This window comes from Hippopotamus amphibius, chromosome 13 (assembly GCF_030028045.1).
Source record: "Hippopotamus amphibius kiboko isolate mHipAmp2 chromosome 13, mHipAmp2.hap2, whole genome shotgun sequence".
NCBI lineage: Eukaryota > Metazoa > Chordata > Mammalia > Artiodactyla > Hippopotamidae > Hippopotamus > Hippopotamus amphibius.
Window position 1 is genome coordinate 88,371,104 of NC_080198.1, and position 15,221 is coordinate 88,386,324.

Sequence of the window (15,221 nt, forward strand, 5' to 3'; positions counted from 1 at the left end):
TTAGTGTCAAAAGACCAAAAAAAAAATATATGTATATTCCTCATTATTTGTTTATAGTTCAGGCACAGTTTGGACTAAACTGGATAAAATGACAGTGTGACACAAGCTTAGCTCAACAACTGTAACAGTTAAGATAACCTCTGTACTTACAAGAAATCAAAGCAGTAATGCACACAGTTGCACATTGGCATTTGAAATGGAAAATTTTTTTTTTATCCCATCATAGTGAAAACGTCTGCTGGATAGAGTTGAAAAGAGAAGCAATTATTTTACTTTCTATAGTATTTCAGAGAAGACTTTAGAAAACTTGTTTAGGAAGTTATTTAACTTTTACTAAGCATAGCTCTTTGTATAGATTATATGTGTGTATAAATATACGAGGGTGAGTCAAGGATTATCCGCCCTTCAATTATACTAAAACTTCTGTTGGCTGCACTGTCTCATCAGCACTTTCTGTTCAAGGCTGCTGTCTCCCCAGTCACTGCTGTGCAGGTGTGAACGTGTTACATCAGTTCATCTGTAACTGCAGTGCGAGCAAAAATGGAAGCCCCACTTGTGATTTGCATGAAAAAAGAGCAGCGTGCAGTGATTCAGTTTTTGTGGTCTGAGGGTATGCATGTCCTCACACTTCTGCCTACACTGTTAACACTCTGCAAAAACTTCATTTTGAGGTGTTAAAGCATCCTCCCTATAGTCTTGATCTTGCTCCATTGGACTTTCACCTGTTTGGTCCCCTGAAAGCATCCCTGCGAGGACGAAGATTCACTTCTGATGAAGAAATGAAGACAGTGGTGCATTCGTGGCTTGCAGCTCAGCCTAAAACATTTTTAATGAGGGAATACGAAATCTTGTTGACAGATGGACAAAGTATTGAGAAGCAAGGAGATTATGTTGAAAAATGATGTATTTGTCTTTTCTAAAATTTTATTAAATTCTACAGCCAGAGCGCAGATAATTTTTGACTCCCCCTCGTATATTGAATCTTCACATATGTGTAGGATGCATACATCTAGGAATGTATAACTCACTCAGTTTGGTATTTCATAGAAGTATATTTGGTATTAGAGTTTATCCTCAAGTAGCTCTTAGACCTTGATTTAGTGACTTTGTAGCTCATTAAGTGAGCTACAAGGCTTTTTAACTCAACATGTGATGAAAGTGGCCAGCTCTATGTTAACAGTGTTTATCGTTTGTTTTGTTATGTATAGTTTGTTTTTCCCATAGAATTTAAGTTGTGTGAGGGCAGGGATTTTGTGTGTCCTGCACACCGTGGTATTCCCACTGCAGCTCTCGGCTCAATGAATGAATAGACAGATACGTAGGTGAGCCCAAAAGCAAGCTTTTAGGACTGTAAGTTCAAATCCCATTTTATTATAAATTTGGTCAATATCACTTTTCTGTTTTGTATATCAGGCTTTCTGTTAGAGTATTTAATCAGAGATTTTAGTGACTTAAAGAAAACTCTAGAAGATCACTGGCTTAAAGTCAGAAGACCTGGTTTTGAATGCCAGCCCCTGCATGTATTAGCTGTGTGATTTTGGTTTCCTCCTCTATAAAACGTAAATGATTATGATGAGATAAAACAGAAGGCCTCTAATAATCAAAGGTTAGGTGATTCTGATGCTTAACAAGGATGTGGTAGTACTGTTTACTAGTAACAGATTATAAACTGTGATGGCCATAGGTTATATAGGAAATACATCATTGTACAGAAATACATTTGGCGCAAAAATTATAAAAATGATATAACCAAATAGAGGAAGCCATACATTCACATACCATAATATTATTTCTTTAAAGTAAGATAAGCTGTATTTAATTTACTAAGAATACATTCCCTAGATTTTTGAACAAGAGCATCCTGTTCTGGTATGTACTAAAATGTGACTTATTTTCCTGAAAAACTAAAGCAAATTTTGTCTGTAGCTAGAGTGTGATATTGTGAGTACAGTAACTGGCTTACAGAGATTCACCTTGAAATCCTGGAATAAAGATTTTTATATTGGAATAATTTTGTAGACCACAGAGAATTTAATGACTGGCTTTTTATGTATACCAGTATATGTAAAAGGTGGGAGGTAATTGAAAAAAGTAGACTTTAAAAATAATAGCATTCTATAAATATTAGGATACCTCTAGAGAGTATGAAGTCTAGTGTCCTTCCAGTCAATGAAATTTAATTCCTTTGTCATCAACTATAATGTAAACGTATATGCCTAATTTAGCTGAAATTTCTAGATGTATTCAGTATTGAACAGTGCATTGAGTACCTTAAGAAACCATAGTTATGTCAAAGAGGATTGAAATAAAATGGTTTTGCCATCTGAGAATGTAAAGATTTCCTCTCTTTATTCACATAACTTTGAGAGGGTTTTGCAATTAACAAAAGTCCAAGAATTTATGGAAAAGTGAAGAGTTTTTAATTCCATGTTTACTAATTTTTGTAAATCATCTAAATATTCATCACAAATAGTGATAGGCACTTAGCCATCTCTAAAAGTCCAAGTTATATTTTAGGGAAGCTATGGAATATACCAGCACTTACAAGTACTGCATGCAAAGCTGCATTTATATGATTAACAATGTGCATTCTCTCTCTTCTGCACAATTCCTCCTTCATAGAATGTTTATACTAATAAAGACTAAGACCAGGTATTTTTCTAAAATATAAGGAATGTTCAAATAGTGGCATTGTGACTTTTTCACATGACTTAAGCACCCCATGGTAACTTTGTATTACTGGATTTTTTTATAATTTCTAAACTTTATTATGTATATAGTTTAAGGCATCTGTATTTAAAAATAAATAGTAAATAAAATGTATACATACACCTGTTTATTTGTTTTATGAAGAAAAATAGCTGAAAATTTTCCTCTTCATTCCTGGTAAAAATACCTATTTCAGAGAATTCTATACTATATAATAACATTTAATTTTAAGGATATAAAGAAAGAATATATAATTTTATTAGCATGCCTTTCCTAAATTGTAATGATGTCACCAACAGTTTTATCTTTTTAAACTTATTGAAGACTTATACACATCATAGCTACCTTGGGATTTTTATTTCCCTTAGACCCAACAAAATAATGCCTGACCTCAAAAGTTACTTGATTTTAAATAACATACTTAGAAAATGAATGTATCATAAAATATTTTTTTAAAAAAGCCGAAATGACATGTGAAATGTAGTTTGTATTTTTAAAGTAGTAACAACATTGTTTCATAGTAATGTGTGTTCACCACAGTAGTGGAGGACTGCAGAAGGTGGCTTCATTACAACTCTTGCTCAGCGACTAACTGCAGCTATGATTTTAGTGGTATGGTTCCTTGTATGTTCAGACAGGAAACATCAATCCTAGGACCACACAGATAGACAGGAGTTCTCATATACATCTACTCACTTGTATCAGCCAGAAAAGCAGATATGTGTTACTCACATAATTCTTCATTTTGGGGGGTGGAGAGGGTGGAGGTTTTAGGTCACAGCTCGTTTAAATTATATAAAAATTCCCCACTAGCTGTTGGGTATGTTCATAGTTGCCACAAGTTAAAAGACAAAAAGTCCCTGTACATTCAATCTTCTTTTGGTACCCAACTCAAAACAAAAAATATTTTATGTACAAAACAACTGTGTCCCAGTTGAAAAAAAGAAGAAAGAAATATGCCTCCTTCTGGAGTGAAGACAGCCACTGGACCTTTTGCTGGCTCTAGTATGGGGCCTTTCCCTGAGTGATATTCAGAATACTTAACAATAAGCATGTTAACATAAATTAATATTTAAATCCAATATTTAAAATGTTTTTCTATTCTCTAAATCAGTTAAATGATATACCATACAACTGCTCACCAAACAAAATAAGTTGTGCAAATTATTCATCAAAAAAATATGCAGAATGCAGAAACAACTTATAAGTAGAACTTTTTAAACTCATGTTTAAGAATTTTAGAAACAATATCATAAAATATAAATTTTTCTGTCATGTAAAGCCTTATGAATTTCTGTGGTTGTACATGTCAAATGTATTAGTCAACAGCTCTCTGAGAAGCAGTGTTCTTCATTTGTTTTCTGTATTCCTCAGTACTATATGTAATGATATATATTACAGAGGTCAAATCTTTGAAAGTAATTTTAATTTTAATCTTAAATTTTAATGTATTACATCTTATGTGGACAATGAAAGTCCACCTTATTTTGCTTTTTAAAGGAAACGACCAAATCAAATTTAATCTTTTTTCTGTTACGGAGAAGCATCTTTAGTTCAATAAAATGTCTTGGGACAAAATATGCCTGAAATCTTAGAGGACAGTTTTGAGCTATTCCTAAAGTTCAGTGTTCCAGGACATTGTGTTACAGCAAATGTTATCCTCAATGCCTACCTTGTCTAAGTACAAATCATCAACTAAAAATATTTACCTCTTGGCTCAGAAGATGGAACACATTCCCCATTCATCATCTACATGATTGAGTGGTCCAAAAATATCTTCTCATTAAAGTATCATTAGTGATCATGTGGAATAGTTTTCAAACAATTATACTTTCAAAAATGTTTAAGCGAAAAAATAAAAATAATAAACCTAGGTACTTCCTTTTCTCTAGGCTAATCATGGAAGTTCCTATAGCCCTTGATTTTGAAAAAGTTCTCAATACTTAAATATGGACTTAAGAGGACAATGGTCCTCATCAATGTTCATTATTTTTATCACTATGTCCTTTGCTCATAGTAAATGTATGCCACGTAGTGGTTGGGGTATGGATCTCAGAACGAGGCCTAGGTTTACTAGCAGTGTAACTTGGGCTAAATAAATATCACATCTTTAGACAACCATTTCCTATTATTTCACCTCTTTAGACAACCGTTTCCTCATAATGTTGTGAGTATCAAATAAGTTACCACATGTAAGGCATTTATAACAGTGTCTGACGTGTGGTATGCATACAGTAAATGTTAGATACTACTATTATGTTATTCAGGTGTTTTTGTTTTTGTTTTTTTAATTCAAAACTTACATTAAAGAGAGGGTCCAGGGACGTCCCTGGTGGTCCAGTGATTAAGACTCCACACTTCCAACACAGGGAGGTGCAGGTTAGATCCCTGGTTGGGAAACTAAGATCCCACGTGCCCTGCAGTGTGCAGTGCAGCCAAAAAATTTAAAAAATAAAAGAAAGGTAGGGTCCACATCAGACTTATAGCTGACTGTTAAGTAATCAATTTCTATTCTTATGTCTCTTTGGTACACTCCCTGGTTCAGGCATATGTGGTATAACCTATACCATAGTGTACACATATACGTGTGTAAACATAATGTACATGGTATGTATGTGTGTATATATGTGCATGCATGTGCAAAAGAGAAAATGTGAAAAACAAGAACATTTAAGGCAAAATATATAATACAAGAAAATAAAATACAGTAAATTGAAAAAACCTTGTCCTTAAATCCAACCTTTTAGGATGATAATACATTTACCCTTTCAGAAAATCACTTTTAAGTAATTGATGGAGCTTTGACTATTTTGCTGTTTCTGTTTGTTTAGTGTTTCCTTCAACATGCATTCTGCATAATACATTTTGGAATAATCTCGTTTGGAAGCACAGTCTTCCTTGAAACCTGCTATGGTATCTGTTCATGTAGTTTGGAGGTTTCTTGATTTCTAGGCCAACATTTTGTAATGTCAGTTTTATGAGGTAGTCAATCAACAACTTGCCAGAAAATAAAAGTCAAAGGCTTATTTCTTAAGCATATGTCATCTTCCCAAGGTAGTTAGCTGGAACGTAGCCTTTCTGCCCTTGAACTTCGGCTAACCACCACTCTTTATTGCCACTTAGGTCACAAAATCGAAGTATGTGAACTCTTTGGTATTCCTGAAGGCTGAGTTCATGGTCACTCCGTGCTTGAAAGGCATGAACTGCATAGAAAATCTAGACAAAGAAGCAAATGACATTATTAGAAAAAGAACCTAAAAATTTAGACAAACATAAAGATTTCCAAGCTTTTAGAAGAAATACTACATTTTCCTGATTTTTCCAAAGTCACATCTCCCCAACTTCTTTGTTGGATTTATTTTGCTAAAGTAAAATAGAAAATAGAGTGAAATTTCCATTCTTATTCTGTTGGGAGAAGTCTAAACTGTTCATTCTCGAAGGCAATTTGGCACTTTCTATTAGATTTTTTAAATGTTAACTTTTTGATTCAGTAATAGCTCTAAGAGTCTCTTCTATGAAATAGAAACATTGGCAGAGATTACTGCATAATAACGTTACTTCAATATCCACTTTCTTATAAGGTGAAAAGTGGGAAGGAAGTTGGAATAACACTAAAGGTTCAGCCAAAAAACAGTTAAATTCTAGATGTTTACACTAAGGAAATTTGTAGTCAAAAAATAGTGTTTTCTGAGACTAATAACACAAGAAAATGCTTATGATAAAATACTCCCCCCTAAAAAAGATATAGAATCAGATGTGCAATATAAGTCTAATATTGTTAGCTTTCTTTAAATAGTAGAATTAGAGGTGATTTTCATTTTTATTTGTTGACTCATTTTATAAACTTTTATAATGACAATGTATTAAATTTTAATTTTAAATTATTTGAGTGACCTAGGGAGACTAATAAAATATATTTCAGTCAAAAGAATTTTTCTTTAACCTCAAAAGAACACTTTATAATTATTAGATGCATAAGAAGCCTCCACATAAGTGTTTAGTCCCTATTCCACTAAAATCATGACTGTTACTAAAAATGTTTAGTTATGGTATAAAATTAAGCAATCAACTAACATCTATTAATTCATTTAATTAGAATTTATTAAGTATCTACTAATTACCAGATATTATGTTATCAGAGAACTTATAACCCAGCTTGGGAAAAAAATGCCCCCCAAAAAGGGCACATGCAAAGGCAAAAAGCAAAACAAAAAACACCCTACAAATGCAGGTGATATATAGTAGCTAATTGTGAGCTGGGCTTTGGGAGAAGTAACCTTTGATAGGTAACAAAGTTGATAAAGGGGTTGGATATGTCTTATTCAAAGGTACAGAGATGGATACACGGAAAGAGCATATGGGAAAGGCAAACCTTAACTTTCTCAAAATTGAGAGTCAATATAAAAAGGAAATTATAAAAAATAAGGTGACCCCATTGAGCAGGAAAAGAGATTGGGTAATGTGCAGAGGGATTTCAGTTGACCCTTGGACGACACCCAGCTGAGTAGGTCCACTTATACGCAGATTTTCTTCAGTAAACGTATTGGAAAGCTTTGGGGAGATTCGCGACTGTTTGAAAAAGCTCACAGACGAACCACATAGTTTAGAAATATCGAAAAGTTAAGAAAAAGTAAGGTACGTCATGAATGCATAAAATATATATAGATATTAGTCTACCCTTACATAGCCATGAGTGATATTTAACATAAAATTAATATTAGTTTTCTTACTGTTTTATAACTTTGCTTTCAAAGAATTGTATTACCGTTCAGTATGCCTTTTTCTCATAAATTAGAGAGACTGCATATCAATCTATCATCACAGGTAAATGGTTTTTTAAAAAATGAAACAATGTTTCCAATATTGTACTATGAATATGGCTATAGTACTGTATGCCATAAGAGTTTTATAATGATTCAGTTAGTGTATAGGCTAGGTTACCATGAAGCAATCCTATTGCTACTGCTTTGTTTTCAGTGCATAAATCACTATACCTGTAAATAAATATGAATTTCTTTTTCATATTATTTTTTCATTTCTGATGTCTAGTGTTAGTAACACACATAACATCTACAATGTTTTATATCATATAATACAACATTGATGTGGGTATTAACAAATGATTCATTTTGTAAACAGATGACAGACTTACAGTATTGATAAATACAGTACAGTACTGTTAAATGTATTCTCTTCGCTATGATTTTCTTAATAACATTCTCTTTTTGCTAGCTTACTTTATTGTATGTGTATATATAATACATAAACATATAAAAGATATGTTATTCAAGTGTTTATATCATCAGTAAGGCTTCTGGTCAACAGCAGGCTATTAGTTAGATTTTGGGGGAGTCAAAATTTTTTGTGGATTTTCAGCTGCCCAGGGGGTCAGCACCCCTCACCCCCGAGTTGTTCAAGGGTCAACTGTATAGGTACAGTGTAAGCTATTCTTTAGATCTTGAACTATTTAGCTCTTGATGGTATTCTGATACCACTGACATATATCATCTCAACAACTCTAGCATGAGCTAGGGAGAGGAACCTCAGGGAGAGAAACCACATTTCAACTTTGTTCTGTTGACCACATCGTGGTATACAGTAGGAATTCAAATATATGTTGATTTGATTTGAAAGTAAGGCTGAAAGTCTTGCATATCAGAGAACATTCAAGAGATCATCTTGTGTCATACAAGATACATAAAAGACAGATTGGTGGACATGGATTATTTTGTAATTTAAAAAAGTAAAGAGAAAACAAAAAGGGAGATGCCATAAATTCTTGAGCAATGGACTGGTAGCAATAACGACCCCCTTTTATAGCTCTCATAATGGTTTACATGTCAAACATGCTTCATCCTGAACAACCCTGTGACGTGTGACTTGAAGTAACATGCTCTTAATCACAGAGTGTACTGCTAGGGCCATGTCTTCTAAATCCAAATCCTGTGCTTGGTCCATTTCTCATAGTAGTTTAGGAACCAAACTCTTGTTCTAGCAAGGATGTGCAGAGTGTATTCTTGTGGAAAGGGACCGGAATCTCTAATATGTTTTGTTGTTTAGAAAGTGAAGACATTGAATATATCCACAAGAACAGAGTAGAGGATTTGGTTTGCAAAAGCTTTCAGGAATATCATGTATGATAACACAGCTTCTGAAATAATCTTTTTTTTTAAGGGCCCACATTAGCAGTTGCTAGCCATCTTTTGCAATTTTTATACATAATATAAATACTTTATCAGTGCAAATATAGATTTTTTAGCAGGTCAAGTTACCTACTAATATATGATTCCTAATATTTGTGGTGGTCTTTCAATTTGGCACATACACTCTCAAGGGGAATATAAAATCTTCTGCCTAGATCTATTTGGTATGAAATTATAGCAAAGCTTATATTTTAAACACTCAATATAGATTCTCATAAAATTGTAAATTTAAAATACAGAATTATATATTTTCAATACTTTAGAAGATCGTAGTCCAAAATTAATTTAGGACGAGCATTTTTCAATTTTTATATATGTTTGTGCTTCCATTTAACATAATATAGATACTCAAAGTGGAAGTGAGTCTGCTTTTAAAGAGACAGTAGTTGATAAATTAGACTGCAAGTTAGAATCTGTTATGGATTTAAGACCTAAATGTTTTCTCTCTTTTTTTAAAAAATATTTTCATTGTTCTAGGCTGTGTCTTTCAACTTTCAATGTTATTATGTTTTGGTCCAGACATTAAAATTTTGTTAATTTAAGATATAATCACCTAATCCTTTTTTTCTTGCCATTTATGAAAATATATTTTATTAGTTGTTTCTCTGCAATCTGTAAAGCTCTGGCTCATTTTATGTACAATATTCTATGACCACAACCCAGTTCTTCACAGCATTTACTTTTTTTAAAAAACACCCTGTGTTATTCTATTATTGACTCATACCCAATTTATTACCTACTGTTCATAACCACCAGCTCTTTCCCTGGGTGCCACTGCCAGTTCAGCACTTCCTTATTCTATATTTGCGCATTTAATTATCCTCCCTTAGTGAGCCGCATTACCTGTCTTCACTGAATTTCATTTTATTGATTTCATCCCAGTTCTCCAATTAGCAACAACAAAAATCATGATATGTTTTAATCTTTCTTTCCAAAACTAAAAAGCTACAAAACCAGCATTTACAGTATTATATCACATAAGCTCAGGAAGCCAAGATAGTTATGTTGCATGAAAAATGCCCATTCTTCTCTCTCACCCACCAGGAGCAAGCTTTCATGTTCTTTAGTTAACAATTAAGAATTGTTATTATTACACAAGTAATTTTTGTAAAAACAAAAATTTTAAATAAAGGTAAGCACAAAGAAATTTACCCAATTTCTATTAATACCTTGTTCTTTTATCCTTTCTTCCTCTTTTCTTTCTACCTACCTACCTAAAGTGGTAATAAACATGTAATTATTGTATACATAACTTTTGCAACCTGCTTTTTCACTTCAAAATTTATTTTAAACTCTTTTCATGTCAATAAATAGCTCTCTAAAGCATCATTTAATGACTATTTAAATATATTGTGTTACAGCCTGCTGACTTTTGAAGCACTTTTTAAATAATGACATACTAGACATATACATTATCATCATAAGCAGCTGAAAAATGTAAAGAGGAGGGACCAGACAATGAATCTAAAATTAATGTAAAACAATTAACTTTTTAAATGTCAAAAATTATGCTCTCAGTATTATTTACGTGAAAAGAGAAAAGAGCACTGATTCTCAGACATTCCTTCCCTCTAAAACTGGGTTTTAGCCATTATTAAACTTGGTCTGCTTCGAGAATTACCAAAGATGATCACACTAGTCCAACATCCTGCTTGCCAAACACTTTGGCATCTTAGATACTGTGGTAGGCAGAATTCTAGGATGGATCCCAAGATTACCACCTCCTGCTGAACTTGTTCTATATAATCCCCTTTGTGAACATGTGATGGGATTTCACTCCTGTGATTAGGTTACAGTACATGGTAAAGGTAAAGGGATTTTACAGGGGTGCCTAAGAAGGTCCCTAATAAGTGGACTTTGAGTGGACCTGACATAATCAGGTGAGCCTTTTAAAAGAGGGTCCAGGTCATCTCTGAAGGGAGACATCTGAAACAGAGAGATACTCCCCTGCTGGTCTTGAAGAGGCCAGCAGCCACGTTGTGAATTGCCTATACAGACAGCCACATGGCAAGGATCTGAGTGCAGCCTCTGGGTTTTGAAAGTGGTCCTTGGCTGACAGCAAGAAAATGGAGACCTTGTTCCTACCGGAACAACGAAGTAAGTTTTGCTAACCTCCATGAGCTTGGAAGAGAACCCCGAGTTTCAGAAAGGGGCACAGCCAAGCAAACATCTAGATGTCAGTTCTATGAAATTCCAAGCAGAGCACCCAGCTAAGCTGTTGCCTGTACTTCTGACCACGGAAACAGTGAGATAATAAATTTATGTTGTTTTAAGCTACTTAGTTTGTGATAATTTGTTATGCAGCATAGAAAACTAATACAGGTCATGCCATTATTATTTGATGTGAGAAACCTGCAATCTGAGTTGGGTTATTGCAACTCAAAGGAAAGGTATAGGGGATCCTATGTGGCCACAGATCCAGGCTGCATTTTCGAATCCAGCTGTGTTTGTAATAACGTTTAGACTTATATCCCTGACACAGGGGTCTATTTTGCTTCGGTTCAAAACTCAGAGGAAAAAGAAAACAAATAGCACTTTATGGAGAGATATCATTAATATACCTTCCGTTTTGAGCAAAAGAAAATTATCTCATTATTTTCCTCTCAGTAATGGAAACTTCTAATGGATCTAATTCCCATGATACATACTGACAGAATTACTCAAAGACAATTACTCTGTGGTAGCAGCAGAGTAGGCACTAGATGCAGTTTTAGACTACAAAGTCCATGCTGAAAGAGCCTAAGTGAGGTGCTGAATCTAAAAGGCCCCGTTTAAAGCCAAGTAAAACCTAGAACTCAACATCAAGCCGGCTTTAGGTCATCTTCACAAATTTGGTCCTCCAGTGTCTGTCCTTCTAGGTTATTAAGATAACCTAGAAAGTTATCTTAATAACCTAGAAGTTACTAAAGTCAGCCAGGACATTTAATCAAGCATATAGATTTCACTGACAAAAATTCATTTATCAGTTGGTATTATAACATTATATTGTCTTATAGAGACTCTGAATAAACAGAGAGTGAATGAGTAACAGAAAAACAGGGTTTCAAGACAGAAAATTGGTAAGAAACATAGTAATGTATAGATGAATTTAGAATCAGTAGTGACTGGGAGAAAATACTTGCAAATTATATATCTGATAAAGAATTGTATCCAGAGTATATAAAGAATTCTTAAAACTGTGTAATAAGAAGGGAAATGACCCAATTTTTTAAATGGCAAATATTTGAAAAGACGTTTCACCAAGGAAGATACAGGAATGGCCAATAAGACCATGAAAGATAATAGCGTTAGTCATTAGGGAAATGTAAATCAAAACTACAGTGAGTAGTTTTTTTATCACTTCCATTAAGATGGCTGTGACAAAGAAAAAGACAATAAGGCAAGGACGTAGAGAAATTGCAATTCACAATCCTTATACATTGCTGTTGGGTACGTACAATGGTGCAGTCACTCTGAAGAACAGCTTGGCAGTGTTTTAAAAACTTAATCAGACCAATAAGCAATTCTACTCCTCGGGATATACTCAAAAAAAATGAAATTCACACAAAGACGTGCACATGAATGTTCATAGCAGCATTATGATAAAATTACCCTAGATGTCCATCAACTGGTGAATGGATTTTATTTAAAATATGCCATATTTATAGAAGAAAATACTATTAGGCAATTAAAAGCAAACAAAATACGTATACATACTACAACATGGATGAAGCTCAGAAAACATTATGTGAAATGAAAGAAGCTGGCTGGAAAATACCACATATAGTATGATTCCAGTAATACAAAAAATACAAAGAAGGCAAATCTATGGAGGAAAAAAAGTAGATTAAAGATTTCTTGGGGCTAACAGTGGGAAATAGGGGCTGCAAATAGGTGCAAAGGATCTTTTAGGGTGAAGGAAATGCTCTAAAGTTGGATTCAGGTAATGGCTGCAAAACCGCGTTAATATGGTAAAAGTCAGTGAATTGTATACTTAAATTTCACAAATTGTATGGTATGTGAATAAGAACTTAATGAAACTATTTTTAAAAATATCAGTCATGAATTGGATAGCAATCAATGTATTGATGAAAGAAATTAAATAGACAAAATATTTTTGAAGAGCAGTATGGTAATATCTATCAAGACTTCAAATATATATATATCCTTGGTCAAAACTTTAAATATATATATCCTTGGACATGCCAATATTTTTAGGAACTTGCCCTACAGATAGACTCGTAGGAGTGCATAAAAATAAATGAACAAGGATCTTCTCTGAAATATTGTTCGAAATTTTAAAAAGCTCAAAATATTCTGAATGGCTATTATTATGGTAATAGTTACATAAATTATGATATGTCCAGATAATGAAATACTATGCAGAATTTTTTAAGGAAGAAGGTAGATATTTAGGTACTGTTGTGTCTAAGATATATTAACTGAAAAAAAATTATGTACCATATATATGTTCCCACTCATCTAAGTATAAATACACTCATATAAATACAATATCCAAAAAGATATACCTGCATATTGTCTCTGAAAAGTAGGACTGAGGAGAGAATAAAGACCTTTACTTTTAATTTATGTATATCTTTCTACTATTTTAACTTTGCACAAATAACATGTATTAACCTTATTTCTAGAAAAAGAAGTTAAAATTAGTTAATAAAAAGCCACTAAAGTAAAAAAGCAATTTTAAAAAAGGAACCAGTTAGTTGGTCACCACTTGGGGATTAACAGTTAAATATATTGAAACTTTCTGCGGTAGCAAAAAGGAACCCTGTGTTATAGTTAACTTACCATTTGGGGAAAGGATTATGCCAATAGCCTTCGCACTGGTTAAGTGAGGGAAGGGTAGTTTTGAAAGTTTCAGTATATAGTATATATCATAAAGCAGGAAATAAAAAAAGACCGATTCATAGATAGCTCAATGAAGATACTGCTCTCAGAGGAACTATGGTCAGTTTTCCACATGCCACTGATGGTGGTGATCTATTCACTATTGAGCTGTGTTTCTCCGATGGTGCAAGTATAAAGAGACCATCTTTACGTCACTCCAAGTACAAACAGCTACTATTTATCTAGTGCCTACTCCATGCTGGGTACTTTACACACTACACATTATCTCTAATCCTTACATTAACTCTGCAGAGTAGGAATTATTGTCCTCTTTTCTTCATTTGAGGAAACAGGCTCAGAGAAACAAACTCTTTGCAAAAAAGTGCACAGAGAGGAAGTGCTAGAGAGAAGCGCTACAGAGGAAGCTGAAACTTTCACCGAGTCTCACAGTAAGACAGAGAGAATATCTTTCATGATTTGAACAGCCAAACATCTTTCCATCAAGATTCAAATTCTTACCTGCTCATCTACCTCTTGAAAACTGTCAACATCAGTACCATTTGTTTCAGACTTCCCACATGTTCCACTAAGAGATGAGCTGCTATCACTTATGCTACCTTCTGGGGTGCCTGTGACACTGTCACTGGCTGGTCGTGAAGACACAAAGAGGCTGATGTTATCAAAATCATCATCACAGAACCTGTTCTCGGCTTTTGCTGGATTGTAGGGTTTTAGGAAGGAGGAATACACATATCCTTTAATACCTGGATAAGAAATAGAAAGAAGAAACAAGGTTATTTGTATACCCTTTCCAAACAGTTGAATCTAGAGAAGCACACAGAGGCCCTTGGGAAAATCTCAGCTAGAAGAAAGGTGGAAGTTCTTTGCGTCTTATGCAAAAAACTTACTTCCTGTGTCAACAAGCCACCTGCTGGTACTTCCCAAAGGATCCTTCTGTTCCATCACAGCCACCAGCTCCCCTTCCAGAAGACTGATGTCATTTTCTTGAGTAGCGTTGCACTTGCGCTTAGCTTGGTAGAGTTCCTGTGTACTGTATGTGGATAGAAGTTTGGAGCGGTGAGCGCCGGTCTGACGTGGCACTTCCGGCTGGGAGAAATAAGCAGAGATTTTGATTCAGATAGATGTATAATAAAATTCTCACGGATAAATACTGGTAAATATTTCTTCTCTGGAGATTTTTAAAATGTTGAAGCCATACATTGATTTGGGATTATTTCAACGTTGAGGCATAGATCAGGTTATTATAATGAAAGCATTCAGCTGAGTTATGCAGGGAAAAAGTCTCTAGTTAGCACATGAGGGCAGTGTTGTAGAAAAAAAAAGAAAATTCAGCTGAGAATACGAAGGCAGAGGTTCTAATCCTTCTTGGATGTTGAACAAGTTTTTAATCCTTTGCCATGCTGTAGGCAATCACTTGTGTGTTAAGCACTCGATAAATAATATTTAATTAAGTAAATTGTACAT

The 15,221-nt window shown here is 34.0% G+C and overlaps 1 protein-coding gene across 1 annotated transcript in view; it reads right to left on the reverse strand.

Moving 5' to 3' along the window:
• Window positions 1-5,739: 5,739 nt before the first annotated feature.
• ARHGEF38 (Rho guanine nucleotide exchange factor 38) overlaps window positions 5,740-15,221 on the reverse strand; it is a 129,929-nt gene continuing 120,447 nt past the window's right edge. Inside the window, exons 12-14 of the mRNA XM_057706876.1 lie at window positions 14,645-14,843; window positions 14,256-14,500; window positions 5,740-5,925 (exon numbers count right to left, since the gene is read on the reverse strand). Of these exons, the coding sequence (XP_057562859.1) occupies window positions 5,740-5,925; window positions 14,256-14,500; window positions 14,645-14,843 (630 nt within the window). The remainder of the gene's footprint in view (window positions 5,926-14,255; window positions 14,501-14,644; window positions 14,844-15,221) is intronic.